The sequence below is a fragment of the Pocillopora verrucosa genome, chromosome 11, assembly GCF_036669915.1.
Source record: "Pocillopora verrucosa isolate sample1 chromosome 11, ASM3666991v2, whole genome shotgun sequence".
NCBI classification, from domain to species: domain Eukaryota; kingdom Metazoa; phylum Cnidaria; class Anthozoa; order Scleractinia; family Pocilloporidae; genus Pocillopora; species Pocillopora verrucosa.
Window position 1 is genome coordinate 4188667 of NC_089322.1, and position 19032 is coordinate 4207698.

Sequence of the window (19032 nt, forward strand, 5' to 3'; positions counted from 1 at the left end):
GTCTTACTTTTAGTCACAGCCCAGACACGAGGCTGAATGGGCTACTCTGGAGCAAAGTTCATCATTATATTGATGTATTTATCTATGTACCTGATTTTTCCTTAAAATATCACCCCTAAATCACGCATGAAGGTCACAACAATAAAGAAAATGATCACAAAACTAAAGAAGCTCTTGATTGGTACACAAATTCTTCTTGTCAACACCTTGGCAAGTCCACCTTAGGAAACGTACTGTGACACCGCCAAAATAAATGTAGATCCAATAAACCAAGCCAGTCTCGACCTAGTCTTCTTGAACGAGCTTGCGCGGCTACAAAGGTATAGTCTATTCCATGCATGTGGCTGTTTCCTCGTAGAATAAGGTTTCGTTCTTTTGCTTCCGCGCTTTGTGAGAATTTTTCTCCTGTTATTGTTAGTCGATCGGTGATGGACAAGGCTGGAATTTTCCAAAGTATTGGTTTAAGCGAGCAGAAAGCTCAGGAAACACTGAAGAATGATGCGCTTTCGAAGCGACTGGAATCCATCATAACTTTGGTGAGTAAAAGCTTGGGGTTTTCATTCGATAGATTTTAATAGCCTGTGATATTTGTGGAGTGTTAACTGATCATGGATGCACTTGCTTGAAATAATGTTTGTATACTTTTAGTGATTTCGATAGATCGGCTGAGAATGTTTGTTAAAGGTGCTACTGCAATCCCTCTATCTTATATCAGCTCGATTAGTTCTTCGTAGGCTGATGCAATAACTGGTACTTACATGTAATAGTAACATAAGTGGATAACATAAAGTCTTAAGTTTTTCTCTTTCTTACGATTCTTGCAATAATTGGAAATCTTGTTTATGTGTGATGAAATTAAAATTAATGCACTACTGGAATGAAGATTTGTTATGTAAATGAGCATATATTGGTTTTGAACAGTACATTGGTAATATACTGGGTACAAATTGAGTGAGTGAGAGGACTGGACGAGAATGCACAAGGTTTGTATGTCATGACACAAAGCTAAATATTCTCTGTCCAGCTGGACCTAACTCAGTCACTGAGGGCTGATTATTTAAACAAAGTTTAGCTTTTGTTTAACAAAACCACATTGTAAACAATCCTCAGTTTAACTGAACCCTTTATGTGAACATTTATTTTTGGGAACAGTGTCAAGAGAGCTGAAAGCTTGCAGTGAAAGGGCATTTTTAAGTCAATCAACCCTCTTGTAGTGTGCCTGAGGCCCATTGATTGCATAAAAGCTTGGTTTATCCTAGACCTTGTATAAATATCTGGCTTTATGTTCATGCAAATACTCTTTTTTTATCCTTCTCTACTTGCATCCTGCATGTTCATTTGTAAAGCAGGGCTGGGTTGTTCAAAGCTGGGTAAAGATAACCAAGGGTTAATTAGAAACCTGATTTCAGATCTGAACGTTAAAAAATAAATTTTTAATTTTGGTGTAATTTTTTTTGCCTTTTTTATCTTGGATGCTATCAAAAATTGTGAAAATTATCCCAAGAAGGCTATTGAATCAAAGGAATAAAGAAACCCTGATTAAAATTTAACTTTGGATTAGTGCTAATTGGCCTTTGAACAACTTGCCTCAGAGTGCTAATGGAGATGAAGTAATCAAGACACAAAATGAAGCACCCAAAATAAGGACAAGCAATGACCAATTTTGAGTTGTACTTTTTTAAGCCTATGGTCACTCTGTAATCTTTTGGCCTTGTAGTTGATCTCCTTTTTCCTTTTTGCCATTTTCTTCGTATCTAATGAATTGTGAAGACAAGCTTGTACCTTTGTGAAACAGTCAGTATGACACTAGGCTGGGGCAAACAGATTTTAGTATCCATGGTACAACTGTCCTACACTGTAGAATTGATGATGGTTATTTCTTGTGTTCACTGCTTCTCTATGCTTAGATTGAGCATCACAATTTTTCTGTTTTTAACAGGTGAAAGAAAAATCCACAGATGCAATTGGAAAACCCACTGGCATTTTGATGTACTCCTTGGCAAGCAGCAATATCAAAGATGAATCACAGATCAAGTTTGTTAGTAACTACATTGCAAACAAGAAGTTGGCATCTGCGATACAACTGACAGGTATGATGTTGCTATCTAGCGAAAGAGAGGGAGGAGAAGCTGTGATTGATCAGGTTTTTTATTATATCTCTGAATTACTATGTGCATCATGATTGGTCAGTTCATTAAGCCTTTTTTTACTATATGGTGTGCTAAATCAAAAAGTGTGTTTAGGTCAAAATCTACCCCCTCTAATTTAACCCAGAGATGGAAAAAAAATATTTTTAAGTTACTAACCTTGTTTTCTTGGTCCATTCTGTAAATTAAGTGTAAGTAGTGTAAATATTTTTAAGAAACAACTGAAAACGCATCTTTTTAAACAAGCTTACTGTTAACTGTGTGAACATTTTTAGACTATATACTATATAGATTTTTAATCACTTTTTTAATTTATTGTTAAATATAATTTTGTTTTCATTTTGTAATCTAACTATCATATTCTCTGGGGTTTCTTTTGATATTTTTTAAATTTATTGCAAAGTGCATTAGATCATATACCTTTAATGAATTTTATGCTATATAACTATTAAATTTATTACTATTATTATTATTATTGTTATTATTATTATTATTATTATTATCATTATTATTATTACAGAACATGGTTTTTTTATGCTGGGATTTTACCCAATGGAATTTTTTTGACCTGTGCAAAAAAAATCGGTCATAAGTTACAGTATGGACCTTGAACTTGGTGATTAAGAAGTACTTATTGTTTAGTTGATGATTAATTATTTCGAAGGTATTTCAGGGGATTAATAAATTTGACGGTCCTGTCTGATTGTCTGAGTAAATTGAGAAGGACTGCAGTTGGTGGAAGTGACTGACATTTTAAAAATCATTGCGGAGGTCATCATCAGAATGGAGACAAGATGAAGACTTCCCCTGGGGTTGTCAAAATATCACGAACTAATATGAACATTAGTACTTCTCCAGACTGCCTTTGTCTGATTGGATGACATAAATAAATTCTACCCCTGGGTTCAATCAGTTAATTAATATTCATATTATGTGTTACTTTTATTTCATCTTAGCTGCAGTGGATTTTATGAAGGCCAATCCAGTTTTGCCTGTTGATGTGGCTGCCTTTGAAAAAAATTGTGGTATTGGAGTAAACATCACACCTGATCAGATTGAAGACTGTGTAAGTAAGAAATTGAAAGATTTGATTTACTCTTTTAAAGTAGCTCACATCAGTTTCACTTAACTTACTTGAATTGCAAGGTACTGTATATCAGTTGAAAGGGAGAATCACTTACGTGTACAACAACTTGACCCTTTAACCCCTAAGAGTGACTAGCATCTAATTTCTCCTTACAATATCACCCCTGAATCACACAATAATGTCATGAGAATAAGGGAAATGATCATTAACAGAAGAAACTCTTGATTACTAAACAAATTCTCCTTGTCAGCACCTTGAGAAATGTATGATGAGCAGGATGGAGAATATGTCTACTGATGTTAGGATGTAAAGGGTTAATAATACCATTACTAATACTAAGGATTAAGATAACACTCATTTCAGGGACTTTTTGGTTTGATCGTCTTTTTTTTTCTCCCTAGGTTGAGGAACTTATCAAGAAACACAAGGAAGAATTGTTGAAGAAACGCTACAAATTCAATGTTGGAATAATAATGGGTGAGTTACGAATGAGACTTTATTCTTTCACAGTGTCTAATGAGCCCCTTTCTCCAATGAACCTTCTCAAATGAGTCCCCTCTCTCATAAAGCCTCCCTCCTCTAAAGAGTCCCTCCCTAATAAGCCCCTTTCTGACAAGCCCCTCTCAAATAAGCCCCTCAGTAATAAGGCCCCCTCTAATGTGCCCCTTGTCTGGAAGCCCTGAAAATTAAAAATCCTCTTGTGTGCTTATTTAATGGATATTGTTTGTATTAGTAAAGATATATGACCTGTTTTTAATTTGTTTGAAATTTTAGGAAAGGCAAGAGAGAAGTTGAAGTGGGCAGATGGAAAAGCTGTGAAAGCAGAAATTGATATGCAGGTTTGTGGTACAATAGCTTGCTATAAATCAGTCCTACTGTCTGCCTGTCATTCTGTATGTCCATCAGTTGTCACTCCATCCATCAGTTTTGCCAGGAACATCAAACTCACACCAGGTCAAAGGAAGTCTTCACTGCTGACAGGAATAAGTTGCCCTTAGACTGAAGAAAATGTCCTATATTAAATAGAAGATCCATGATTACTGTCACAAGTAGAGACTACTATATTATGAACATTTTTTGCAAGAAAGTTAGAGAGAACCATGCCCCAAAATGTAAAAAAACAGGAAAATATTAATGTTTGAATATTACGGACTTATCTTTTGGAAGGTTTGATTTCACACAGGTGTAACTATTAATATTGAACAATGACTCTTTTGTTGGATGATATTTATTGTTGGTATTTTGACTCTTTTACAGATCTTAGATTTGCTTGGACCTAAAACTGAAGAAGACATGCAAACTTTCAAAACAAAGGTGACATAACTAGAGACTTGTATTTATAACACCATATTTTAAAGTTTCCACCTTGATATAACCAATAATTGTGCAGAACCAGACAATGAGCAGCAAAAGTAATTGATGGAGATGATTTATAAGTCGCTCTCAGGGGTCAATGGCTTTGACTCCCATGAGGGACCAAGACAGAATTTCTCCTTACAAAATATATACAATATCAAGCAAAAAAGTGATAAGAATAAAGAAAAATATCAGTTAGGGGATTACAAGTTGATCCAATAACAAATTCCAGGCGTGAAATTAATTTTTTTTTCTGATAGCCACTTGGCTTCTAAATTCTTCAAAGTCGTAGCCAATTTAAAAAGAGTTGGGCACCATTTTCAAAGACAAACAAAACCTTTTTTTTACGCTGTCATCATTCTAGAAATTAAGTTAGGGAAAAGATCTTTAACATGCTACAAAGTGGACGCTAGGATGGATGATATGCAATGTCCAAGCTCACCTAAATCCAAGATGGCATCTAGTTATTGATTGAGATGCATGTGCTGTGTTTTGGAAACAAACTTAACGAGGAAGTTTGCCGCAGATTTATCTTTGCAAATCTTTTTAATTCACTATATCTCTTGGTAAGGTTATGATGAAGCATTCTAGTCGCCAATTTGGCTACTAATTTTCAGGATTTGGTCGCCGAAGTAAAAATTTAATGGCATTGGTGCCTGTGTTAGGCGCAATTTCACGCCCTGAATTCTCCAAACACACATTGCAAGAACTGTATAGTAAGGATTATTACTAGTGAGATCTTGGGAGTTAAAGGGTTAAGGATAATTTACGTAAATGAACCATTTTTCAAACAATATTGTATGATTTGAAGTTTGGTCCTTTTACCCTCTCAGAGTGATTAGCATATAATTTCTCCTCATAGTATCATCCTTTTAAAAAAAAGTGAATGAAGAAACTCAGATTAAAATTTTACCCTGGGTTAGCACTAAATGGACTTTGAGCAACCGGACCCAGAAGCTTCTGATTGTTAAACAAATTCTTGTTTAGGAAATGTGTTGGAAACAGTATGGAGAATATGCTTACTGATGTTAGGGTGTTAAGGGTTAATGTTATGGACTGTTCATGTATTGATCATAGGAGGCCAAGCCCAGCAAAGAGGGAAAGCCAGCAAAAGAGTCTCGTTCTGCAGCTGTAGAGGTTTCATTGAATGGTGATACTGGAGATGATGAAACAAGTTCTTTGTTTGGAGAGGCAAGCAAGTTCCACAAACCAGGTGAATATACAGTAGATCAGGATACAGGCCACATTACATGGTTTGTGATCAGTTTTAATCTAATCTGTTTTCAGCCAGGATACTCTGGCATGTATCTAATAATTCATCTTCATATTTGCCTCTCCTGTCTTATTATATCCCACCAAACTAAAATTTTTATAGTTTTGTGGTTAGCCAAAATTATTTTATCTTTTGAACTTTTAAAATGACTGGCATTTCTTCTTACTGACAATATCACCTCCAAGTCACACACTAAGGTCATGACAATGAAGGAAATGATCAGCTCTTGATTGTTAAACAAATTCTCCCTGTCAGCTCCTTAGGAAAAGTATAAGAACAGCTTATAGAATATGCATACTGATCATGGTTAGGTGTAAAGGGTTGACTCATTTGAAATCGTGTACTGTCAGTAGCTCCATTAGGAATAGTTATTATCAGGCCATAATGTAATAATGTTTATTATAATGGACATGTAAGATGTCTTCAGTCTCCCCTTGGTAACACACTTAGTTATGTATATGTACTAATCAACATTTTCAATACCTTTTTTAAACTTAGGTGAGAACTACCTTACACCTGCCTATGTTGTAACCCCTAAGACAATGACACTTCTAAAGGAACATTTAGAAAGAACTGGAGGAAGAGTAAGTGTCAGATAGTTTTACTGTTCAAGTAATGAAATGATTCTTACAGGATTTCACAGTTTCAGTGTTGAATGATGCATTATGCTTTGGAGACATGTTAACAATATGGACTGTTAACTGAGTACTTGGGTTACAAAACTGGCAGAGATCATTTTATTTTGTCCTGGGTTAGATTATTACAATAGCTTGTTCTCTCGCACTGACTCTTTACTCTGGGGATTACAAATGTGCAATGCTGGACTGCACAGAAATCAAAAGTACATTTTAATAAGGAATTTTTGTTGATTGTCCAACATCATACATAGAGAGAAAAGCCCCACATTGTAATCTTCAGGTGTTAGAAAATATGTACTCTAAAATACATGTAAGCATAGTTCCCAGCTCACAGTTTATTACTTTTTATTGTAATTTGTAGACTTCCATATTTATTTTCAGTAATTAATTATTATTTTCTGTCATTTTTTTCTGTGTTTCCTGAGTTTACATGCAGTACCTACACAATAATTACATAGCATCTTCTGACAAGCTAAATATTACATGGAGTTTATTAAGGATTCTACTTTTCTAGGTGCAAACAAGATTTCCTCCTGAACCCAATGGCATTCTTCACATTGGTCATGCCAAAGCTATCAACTTCAACTTTGGTTATGCAAGAGTAAGGTTTATGATACTGTATCACTTCAGAATGCTCTGATAGCTTTTTCTGATTGTTTAGTCTAATTGTCCAGATAAGGGTAGTCTGGAGAAGGAATGTTTTGGTAGTGCTTACTGATGTTTCAACAACCTAAGTGGAAGGCTTCATCGGAGTCTAAAGAAGAGTTTTTTTTTAGTTGAGTGGTATAAGTTGTGTGGTTTTTGGGGTGAAATGATTGCTCAGTTTATGCAGTGATGATATTGGCTGTTAGATTCAAGTAGTATAAGTCTGTGGTGATTGGTCAGTTTTGATCTATTGTGATGTGAGGTTGTGTTTTTTGGTTTGTTGGTTATGTAAAGTCAGGAATAATATGGTGCCAAAAATTGTTCATTATTTAATGTGGGAAGTGCTTCAAGATTAGCTCAAGACATGGTGATTTGGAGGGACCTTGTTAAGGTGTTACCTGTGTCACTGGGAACAGTGAAGTTGAGTGTATGCTGCCAGTTATTGTTGAAATCTGTTGTATTTAATAGACTCCTAGCACTAAATCTCATCTTGTTTATGTTATCATCATAATGATTTCTGTTTTAGCATTTTTTGAATGTATAACTGCGATAATTGTGATTGCCATCACAATCCCAACCTCATCATCATCATTACCTTTATGAATCTCATCAGTGTTATTGATATGTATTTATTATTAATAAATTAATTTTTTTGTTAATTCTCCTCAGGCCCACAACGGTGTTTGCTACTTGAGATATGATGACACAAACCCAGAGAAGGAAGAGGAAAAGTTTTTTACAGGAATTTTGGATATGGTCAAATGGCTTGGTAAGTAAAATAGTTTTGTTAAAGAAGATTTCTAGGAAAAGCTGAATATTTTCTGTCTGTATATCTCTCTTAGTTTTTCCTTTAAATTTGTCAAGTTCAAGAAGTTTTAATTGTCTTTAAAGAATTTATGCCCATTGTCAAAAATTAATCCTTTGATCCCCAAGTAGTACTTCATAACATCTAATTTCCAATATCACCCCTGAATCATGCTTTAAGGTGACAAGAATAAAGAAGTTCTTGATTGTTAAATAAATTCTCCCAGTCAACACTTTACGAAATGTGTAGAAAACAGTATGGAGAACATGCATACTGATGGCGGCGTCTAAAGGGTTAATTCACAAATTTCCAAGTGGATTCATTTGCAATCCATGCTTGATCATCTCTATCATTAGCCACATTTGATTCTTCCTGGGTCATTGATGCCTTTTACTGACCAAGCTCAAGGTCTGTGCTGTGAGCAGAGTATGTGGGGCATGTACCCCATTAGAAAAAACAAGGTTCCATAACTTACTGCACAGACCAAGAAAACGAGATTAGTAAGATATTTATTTTATTTCTGGGTTCAAATGGAGAAGAAAGATTTCTATTCAAACAAACTTTTGAATTTAGCAGGTGCACCATGAGATACAGCCTGCTTAATTGACCAATTATAGTGCGCATGCTAACAAATTATTATCTCCTTATTGTTCTCCTTCCTTACTAAACCAAAATTGAATTGTGTGTTGCTTCTCCACCAGACTATGATATCCCACTTTCAATTTTTTTTTTCAGGTTTTGAACCATGGAAGATAACTCATGCTTCAGACAATTTTGGAAAATTGTATGATTTTGCTGTAGAGCTCATCAAAAGGTAAACATTATCACATTGATGTGCATCTATTGCAACAAATCTGCTTGTCAGAGTTACGACAATTTTACTTTTTTTTTCATCAACTTTGTGATGATTTAGGGGACAAGCATATGTCTGTCACCAGCAGTATGAAGAAATCAAAGGCCACAATCCCCCACCCAGCCCCTGGCGGGACAGACCAATAGAAGAATCACTGAGGCTGTTTGAGGTTTGCTTCAATGTTGTTTTTTTTTAAGTAGCTCATGTAGGGGTGGCAATGGTAAAATCCTAGACTCCTGAGGTGCAAAGACTCTTGTTTAGAAACCTAAGACACCAAACAGTAGTCATACAAGTCCCTGTTATATACGGTTGCTTAACCCAGATTGTTGCAAGTTACTGGTAATGAGGAGAAAGTTATGATACCCTCTTCTGTGTTGGTTTTTACCATGTATTTGACAAGCACCATGTTAACCATTCAACTCCCAGAAGTGATCAACATGAAACTTCTCCCAATAATTATATCCTTACATTATCCTACAAGCAGCTGATGAGAATATTCAAACTTATCAGGTAGAGGTTGTTGTCTTGATCTAACACCAAATTCTTATAACTAATTTAGAAGGAAATGTGTAGCAGCTTGAGGGGATAATTACCAATCAGATCTTAGGAGTTAAAGGGTTTGACCAACAAGCAACCCTTCAGTTAATTCTCTTGATGACATAAATTCAGGTTGATTCATTCTTCTACTCCAAATAATCACCAATAATCAATTTTTCCTTACAATATTGATATGTTGTCCAGCAGGGCCCAGTTATTTAAAGGTGGATATGTATATAACAGAAAAATCCCTATTCAACATTTATTGAAGTGTTAACAAAACCTACCGCACTATCCACCACATGGAGATTTATCCAGTGGATAATGATATCCACCCTTCAAACCTTCAGGTCCAGTTGTAGTTGTAGAGAAGATGGAAAAATGACAATCAGAGGGTATCCTTTGATTCAACACCAAATTCTCTGAGTGAAATTACAAGGAATGTATGATAGACTGTGAGGAGAATTGATATATACATCCTGGGAGTATAGGTGAAATACGTCGGCCTGTCTACAGTTAGATGTGCTTCTTAGCAAATTGAAATAATTTTCTGTTCAAGTCATTCATGGTTTGCACTCTTTCAGGATATGAGAAAAGGGAAAATAGAGGAAGGAGTGGTAAGGGTTTTTATATTACAACTTTCTTTCTTCCACTTGAGCTATTTCCCTTTTTTTGTCCAAGAAGCTATCTACCACTTGACCTGGAAATAACTTCCTCCAAGTATGGTCTTGTCATGTATAAACTGTCACTTTGTCTTCCTGCAAATAATATTCTGCTCATGTTCATTTGTTTGCTTGCTCTTTTGTGAGAAATGGAGATAGCTCCCCTGAGCTTTCAAGAGAGAGAATTATGTAGTTATGAGAAACAAAACTGCCGATTAAATGATAAAAATAATTTTCAAACCCAGATTAGGCAAAATATCTTGATCCGTCAGTGTCTGACAGATCAATTAACTTGTCCCAGTCATGAACTTGGACAAATAATTAATTTTGACTGCTGATCACTGGAAAATCATTCTATCTGTTCAACTTCATCCAATGATTCTTGTTGATTATTACCTTTCATGTTGCATTCCCAAGGCAACACTGAGAATGAGGACCACGCTTGAGGATGGAAAAATGGACCCTGTGGCCTATCGTATAAAGTTTACCCCTCATCATAGATCTGGAACTGAATGGTACTTGTGTTGATAAATTTTTGTTGTCATAATATATTTACCTTGTTATAGAAAAATCAATGTCATTGTCAGATCACAGAGTTTATTTCCTCATCATTGTAGTCTGTGACAGCTGACTGAATTAATGATAGATTCTCACCATGCTTTTTAATGGTAATTTTATAAAACTGATATTTATTTGAATTAATATTGATGGATTATTTTATATTTATCAGGTGTATATATCCAACATATGACTTCACTCATTGTCTGTGTGATTCTGTGGAGGATATCTCACATTCACTCTGTACAAAAGAATTTCAGTCAAGGTAGGTGCAGTGTAGATAGGCATTGAATTTAGTAATAGACCCCACTTTGGACTGGTTAATTTATGTAATAACCCACTCGGGTTACTGGGAGAACACAAAAATATATTGTAAATCCCATGCCTATAAAGGTAAGTGATTTAGAAACTTTCTTGTGTTGTTTCCATATCCAACATTGGTTATTGTGCTGTCAAACCAGCAGAAGCAGGGTCTATTGATTTTATTAAATAGACTTAAAATGTTTCAGTTTTCTATGGTGCTATACACAATAGGTTTTTTTTGAACAATTAGGGCATGTGAAGTTTCTCAATTTTTTTTCACAATTAGTACTAGACCAATTCTTTCTTGCTCGTGTCCAAAAATAACAAATGTTGGTTTCACCTTACATGTATAGTGTTGCAAAAGTTGAAGCTGATCTTTTCTCTGCAGATGCTTTAGAGTTTGCACCCACATTAGCTGTGTCACATCAGGCACAGCTTTTAAATGTTTGTTTCTTTCTGTTTGACAGGCGTTCATCATATTACTGGTTATGCAATGCTCTTGATATCTACTGCCCAGTGCAGTGGGAGTATGGTCGATTAAACTTGAGTTACACTGTTGTCTCCAAGAGAAAAATTGGTAAATTGATCTCTTCTGGAATTGTCAGGTAGGTGAGAGAACAGAGGAGTTGTGTGCTGGTGTGTTATGGTTTTAACCCTTTGACTCCCATGAGTGAATGAGACAGAATTTCTCCTTACAATAACCATTCAATGTTAAGCAGGCAATTGATGAGAATATAGAAAAATATCAGCTAGGGGATTATAAGTTGATCCAATACTAAATTCTCCAAATTAACATCACAAGAACTGTATAGTAGACAGTAAGGAGAATTACTAATGAGATCTTGGGAGTTAAATGGTTTAAACATAATTAATTATACTGAGAGGGCAATTTTCTATCCACATCCTGGGAGTTTTAAGAATTTTCTTCCAGATCTTTGGGTTGATCCTTTTGGTTCCAAGATCTGAATATAAATTCTTATCTCTGATTGTCAGACATTCTTTCTGTCAATCCTTACCAAAAAAAGTAATAAGTATAATGATTTTTTTTGCAGAGATTCCTTTTTTGTTCTCTCTTAGGTGTTATCCACCATCTCTTTCATTCCCAAGATCAAAATATCCACTCTCTTTACTGTTCACCATACATTCTCTTGTAATTGTAGATGAGAGAATTTTGTTGTTAATCAAACAACAGTTTGTAGTTGATATTCTTCTGATACAAAAATTTCTTTTACATGTAGGTCTCTCCTGGTAGTGATAGGGTTAATTTTTGTCTTTTTCAGGGATTGGGATGATCCTAGATTGTTCACTCTCACAGCCCTGAGAAGGAGAGGATTTCCTCCAGAGGCTATAAATAAATTCTGCAGCAAGGTAACTTACTCCCTAATGTGTAAAACATTGTTTGTCATAGTTTCTGCAACACAAATTGTCAAGAAGTACTCAAGACATTTGATACTTCTTCTGGTGCACTCTGAACTGTGACAGTTTTGGTTTGTAATGGCAGTTGCCAATGTAGGAACCTGTGTTTAACCATTATGTAATAATTTGTATTGTTTTATAACATAGTTTTAATTGTTAGAAGTGAAAGTGAGATTAACATTCATAAAATATTACTCATGCATCATCTAAGTAATAAATAATAAATAAATAAGTAATTAATTATTGATTCATCATTAATTAAGTAATATCTAAGTAGTAAGACATGAAAGGTAGCATGGCTCTCCTGTTTTTGTAAAACTGAATTTCAGCCTCACTACCTTCTCTAAATATTTGCAGTGCTGTCATTGGTGTAATAGATCATGTAATAATATTACACAAGTTGACAACGTTGAAAAAAGTTGAGTTTACAGCCCAGTGTTAGGGACAGAGTGATGATCCCAAGAAAGATCAGGATTGACTCCTTCACTTCTGGAATCAATTTTCTGCACCTTCTGACATTCATTTCCTATACTTTAAGGCTTTGGGAATTTGCATGGTGTCAACTTAGAAAAAAATTGCCCAGTATTTAATATTTTTCTTTCTACACATTACTGCCCTGTTTTACAATGTGAAGAAAGAGTAAGGAGGAATTATTTTATGGTCACTCTCGGGAGTGAAAGTGCTAAACATTGTTGAATTATTTTGTTGCAGGTGGGTGTGACAATGGCACAGACAGTCACAGATCCATTGCTCCTTGAGTCATGCGTTCGGGATGAACTGAATGTTACTGCTCCCAGGTAGTCATAGCAACTATTGCAGTGCTCCTTTAATTTAGTCAGTGCTCATGTATGTTAATTTATGACAACCATGGAAATTCACAGGTAGTGGTGACACATTTTGCTGTGAATGGAGATTAGTGAGTTAAAGTCTTCACACCCAACCATCATTGATAATAAAATTATGCTCTGTACTGTTCTCTAATTCCAAAAGGTTCCAATAATGAGAATTTGTTCAATGATCAAGAGCTTCTCCAGTTGGCAATCATGTCCTTTATTCTTGGCAGAGTAATGCGTGATCAGTTCAGGGGTGAAATTGTCAAAAGAAATTTGACGCTCGTCCCTCTCAGGAGTCAAAGGTTGCTCATTGATGACACCAGACCAAGTTCCATGACATATCCATAAAATTTCTTTTGTTGTGTGAACCAACCAATCTGGCCTACATGTATGTTATCGCTGCTATTATCAGAGCATTCATTTGCAGAAGTTTATGGCCATTAACTTTTGGTTTCTAAGAACATATTAATGTTACTTATTATATAAAAATTGTTTTTGTGAAAGTGATGGAAATATTAATAAAAGCTTTTTCAAACTTTCAGGGTCATGGCTGTTCTTGAACCTCTCAAGGTGACAATACAGAACTTTGACAAGGTAATGTAGGATTTGAATTATCTAATTAATTAATTATCTAATTAATTAATTATCTAATTGATTAATTATCTAATTATCTAATTAATTGATTAATTATCTAATTATCTAATTAATTAATTATCTAATTATCTAATTAATTTATTTAGTGAAACTGTGATGGCCGAAAATTTTTCATGGACATTCACTGTGACACCATGATTATAACATTCTTGAAAATGAAAAGATACTGTATTCACAGTTTCACAGTTTTAAAATTATTTTTTTTTATTGCAAGCATTTGGCCTAGCTTCAACTTTTTCATGGCACAAGAACTATTTTGACTATGTGTGGAAAACAATGAGCAAAATAAAAGCAATGTCTTATTTTGGTTGTTGAATTTTTTCTTTTAGCAAGTCAAGCTCGGTGTTCCCAATTTCCCTCAAGACACAAGTAAAGGAAGTCATGAAATATCATTTGGAAAAACAATTTTTATTGAACAGACAGACTTTAAAGAGGTAGGTTACTAGATATTTCCAAATTGACAATCACAGGGTTGTGTCAACAATTTACACCGAAATGTCAGTATGCATATTCTCCATACTGTTCTTTATACATTTTCTGAAGCAGTCATGAGGAGAAATTTGTTAAATACAATCAAGAGCTTAAGTGTGTGATCATTTCCTTTATTCTCATTACCCGAATGTGTGATTCAGGGGTGATATTGTAAGGAGAAATCAGATATTGTTCACTCTTAGGGGTTGAAGGGTCAAGTGATAATGTTGAGTGGCAGTCTCATTTTAAATTGGCTCAACAACATGCATTTAGTGGTCCACAAGATGATGTCTACTTTCATAAGTGTTTGCTTTCATCTTTTAACCCTTTAATTCCCATGAGTGACCAAGATAGAATTTCTCCTTACAATATCAATACAATATCAAGAAGACAAGTGATGAGAATAAAGAAAAATATCAATTAGGGGAGCATAAGTTGATCTAATACTAGATTCTCTAAACTAACATCACAAAAACTGAATAGCAGACTGTAAGGAGAATCACTGATAAGATCTTGGTAGTTAAAGGGTCAAGATCTGTTATTTGTTTTTGTTGATTTGTGACACCTTCCCTTACCTTCCTGTCTTTTTGACTGGTTCCATAAGATGTTTTGTTGGTCCCTGCAACAATGGCTGCTTGCAGGGTTGCTATGGATACCTTTATTCTCCTCCTTCACTATTCAACTGTCAAAACTTCTGCTTTAGGTGTCAGAGAAGGGTTTTCGCCGTCTCACTCCTGATCAGTCTGTTGGCCTCAAGTACGCTGGTATGGTGATAACACTTCATAAAGTTGTTAAGGTATGGCTGGTTCACCTTCATACCTACAGTGTCACTATTTCTTCTTAGAGTGAGGTTCACTGAGTTTTATTCCATAGTGCCTCAATGCAAATCTGTTTTCTAGTTTGTAAGCTGTTTTATACATTCTTTAATCCATGTCTACAATGCAGCAATGCCAAGCTGTAGCAGTTATATATTTGTGTTCATGTTTTGTGGATATCATGCTCTATGATCATGTTTACCCTTTCAATCCAAAATGTTAAATGTCAATTGTCGCCACTGTCTGGCACACATTTTGTGTTGTTTTAGCATGGAGAAATTAGTGTTTAATCAGACACTCTTCCTAAGCTGTGATTTTCTTCCTAGTCATTAACTTTCTTATTGAAAGGGTGTTGAGATATTATAATTGTAATGAGTAATGGCTTCTCTTTGTTCCCTCTTGTTCTTCTTTTCTGTGTTAGGATTCCAGTGGGAAAGTGACAGAGTTGTTAGTGAATTGTGAGTCAACAGAAACTGCACCAAAACCAAAGGCTTTCATTCACTGGGTATCTTCACCTCTGAAATGTGAAGTCAGACTTTATGAAAGACTGTAAGTATTTTGAATTTTTATTATCTGGAGAGACCAGTGCTTTCACACAAAGGACCACTTTTCATATGTGACTTTTCAAACCATGCAGGCAATTTTCAAATTAAACAGGCGGTACAAAAGACACTCTTTTTCTCTAGGTCTTTTTTCCAATGTAATTGGTTGAAATTAACCAAACATGTAGTAATAACGGATTGCAGGATTTAATTTCAGTGCTCTGAGCTGCAATCATTTTGGTTATCATGGGGAGTAGAAAAAGATTTTGGAAACAAAATTTGTTGCCAATCTAATGACTTACTGCTGTGTTCAGCAGTTATGTGGCAGGCTACAACATTGGTTTCAAATACTGTGTATGGTGTTAAGTTTAAGTGACACAAACTTTGCATAAAATATTGTCTTAGTGCAATATGTGACAAAATTTCTTCTTTTTTTACTCTCTCCTGGTAACTTAAATTTTTCATTTCTGTGGACCACTTTGTATCGTCAGATGGCCAAGCAGTGACTGAAAAAACTGAACTTGGAACTCAGAATTTATTCAAGTCATACTTGACTGAATGAAATTGTTTGATTATAAATTAATAATTTTATGATAATTGCATTGAAACAGATTCAAACACAAGAATCCAGAAGACCCAGCTGAAGTACCAGGTGGTTTCATAACAGATTGCAACAAGGTATGATTTCTTACTTTTTAACCCTTTACAACCAAACATCAGTGTGCATATTCTCCATACTGTTCTCTATACATTTCCTTAGGCATCGACAAGGAGAATTTCTACAACAATCAAGAGCTTCTTTAGTTGTGATCATTTCCTTTATTCTCATGACCTTAATGTGAGATGCAACATTGATATTGTAAGGAGAAATTAGATGCCAGTCACTCTTCATGTGTGAACAATTGGCTGATGGGAAAATTAAACCCTATGTGAGTGTCGATAAACTTCTATTTTCCTTTAAAAACACATTGCATCAAAAACACTTTTGGCTCCCTTTCACCCACCCCTTCCTGCTTGATTTGGCAAGGCACTGAGACATTCATTGGACTTTTTCACGTCCCCTCTCCTTCCCCTCTCCTCACAAACACCTCCCCTTCCTTAGTAATACACTAACATGCTTTTTTTTTTTTTTTTTCCCAAAAGGATTCTCTTACTGTAATTCCTGATGCTCTTGTGGAACAAACTGTCAAACAGGCAACTGTCTATGACAAATTCCAGTTTGAAAGGATTGGTTTCTTTAGTGTTGATCCTGACAGCAGTAAAGACAAGGTGAGCACCCCCCTTTCATTGTGCACAGTTGTTGAAGCCCTATGCTATTTTGTTAACAATGGAGCAAATGTATCTTATTAGCTCTTTAGTGTGTAGTATCACTGAGTACTTTTACAAGTTGTGCCATATTTTGATAAGCCTGTAAGGCTAGTCAAAAGACAATCAATGACTGGTTAGCCAGCAGGACAGTGAAACCCCAAACAAAGTCAGCATGGCAGAATATTGTGCAATCCTCAACTCATCAGAGCCCAAGAACTGATTTGATTAACAGCTTACTTCAAATGATAATTTTGCTAGATGATGCAATTTTTTTTGTCTTATGTTTCAGCTGGTGTTCAACAGAACAATCTCTTTGAAAGAAGATCCTGGCAAACTGTAGTTGGGAAACAGAATATACTTCTATCAATGAATACTGTTCAAATAATATAGTGCCAAGACTTTCTAGTGACCAGTACCCAGCCATAGCGATTCAAATTCCCTTAGAGTGCCTCTTTACAACCACATTCATTTATTATTATTCTAAACCCTTTAGTCCCTAAGAGTGACTAGCATCTAATTTTTCCTTACAATATCACCCCTGAATCAAACATTAAGGTCTGGAGAAAAAAAGAGCTGATCACCAACTAAAGCAGCTCTTGATTGTTACACAAATTCTCCTTGTCAGCCTCTTTGGAAATGTATAGAGAACAGTATGGAGAATATGCATACTGATATTAGGATGTAAATGGTTAATTTAGTGCATGTCTCAGGCAGATTACTTGGTTTTGAACTTTTGAAACTAGGATAAAATCTAAAATAAAATAAATTGTTGGAGACTTAATAATCCAAATTCTACTATGTCAGAGATTTGAAATTCTGAATGTGTACCTTGGGTATGGCTGGAATATTTCCTTCACTCCCAGAGGGACCTTCTTTTAACATAGCTTGTGTAAGCAATAGATCACCCTTTTTATTGGTTTACCAGAGGACTAACCTATGCAAGATGTTGGGAGAACATAAAAAAAAAGGTTGGAAAACATGTCTTGAGTGTCCAGCTCATGATTTATAAACTTTTACCAACATCCCAAGTGAGTCATCATTCTGGTGAAATGGTACAAAAAGTGTGGTCTATTATTACCGGTGATTGCTTTATTCATAAAATAAACTTGAAGGGTCGCTGAGTTGCTTAAGGTCTAACCCAAACCACGGTTTTATGCAACCAGTGGGTCTTAGGTTTTCTCTATAAGAGGGTTGACCATATTAAATAAATGCCCTTCCACTGTTAGCTTTTGGCTCTTTTGACAATGTTCACAAAAGTAAATGTTTAGATGAAAGATTCAGCTAAATTGAGGATTGTTTAGGATGCAGTTTTGTTGAACAACCATTTGACTTTGTTTAAATAATTAGACAAAATGTCTCAATTCTCTATTATGGGCTTATTGCTGCAATAATTGATAGATCTTTGACCAATTAAGGCTCTTGTAGTATGTCAGCTATTGTTTAAAAAATCTTGACATAAAAAAGGCATAACATGTCTTTGAGTACTAGTAAATGTTGCAGTAACATATAGCTATATAGTTTACTTTATATCATGGCCTCCTAGTGGACTTCTCAACTGAGTTACACAATGTGACTTTCTCAAACCTTTGACACTAAGTATCAGTTTTTCTGATAGTCTCACAAAATGCCTTTCTTCTGAGTTTCCTTTAGTTAGTAACATAATGATATTAATATTTACTATTCCTTTTAGTACCTATTTCAAAGAGTTTTGTGCTTTCTGAAGCAAACAATAAAGGTCACTCACAGTATTTTATACTTTGGATACTTTGAAAAACAACATTCATGTTTTTATAAAAGCAACCTGGCAACTATTTTGTTAGATTTCCCAGTAACAATTAAAATGGAAATTCTATTAAAATCTCCTGAACATCATACCTGTGAGGAATACCTGGCAGGTTGTTTTGCTAGATTTGCCAAGTTCTTGATGCAAGCGGCAATTGTGCTGTTTTGAATTGAAGTGGAGTAGATTAATTATGTGGACAACTATTAAACAGTGCCAGACTGTAGTTTATTGCCCTCTCAACTTGGCACAAGGTTTCAAAATGTACTTTTATTCACAAGGAATAGGACAGACTGTTTAATGTCTGATCACACAGGCTTCCAGCTTGTATCCGTGTTCTCCTTTTCAG

General features: G+C 35.1%; 1 protein-coding gene across 2 annotated transcripts; it reads left to right on the forward strand.

The window, feature by feature from the left end:
* Positions 1 to 308: 308 nt before the first annotated feature.
* Positions 309 to 18656, forward strand: LOC131777926 (glutamine--tRNA ligase). Of its 2 annotated transcripts, XM_066174242.1 has the most exons (25): positions 309 to 536; positions 1940 to 2090; positions 3104 to 3213; positions 3636 to 3711; positions 4009 to 4073; positions 4492 to 4548; positions 5668 to 5803; positions 6362 to 6447; positions 7016 to 7102; positions 7816 to 7915; positions 8687 to 8765; positions 8865 to 8973; positions 9926 to 9958; positions 10421 to 10518; positions 10734 to 10826; positions 11332 to 11469; positions 12145 to 12232; positions 12992 to 13077; positions 13656 to 13707; positions 14097 to 14201; positions 14942 to 15034; positions 15475 to 15602; positions 16207 to 16273; positions 16739 to 16864; positions 17193 to 18656. In XM_066174242.1, exons 1-25 carry the CDS (start codon positions 339 to 341, stop codon positions 17241 to 17243), a joined length of 2412 nt encoding a protein of 803 aa, XP_066030339.1. In that variant the 5' UTR covers positions 309 to 338; the 3' UTR covers positions 17244 to 18656. The 2 variants fall into 2 exon arrangements, with proteins under 2 accessions (XP_066030339.1, XP_066030341.1); XM_066174244.1 differs by lacking the exons at positions 309 to 536; positions 1940 to 2090 and having other exon boundaries at positions 3154 to 3211.
* The last annotated feature ends 376 nt before the right edge of the window (positions 18657 to 19032 follow it).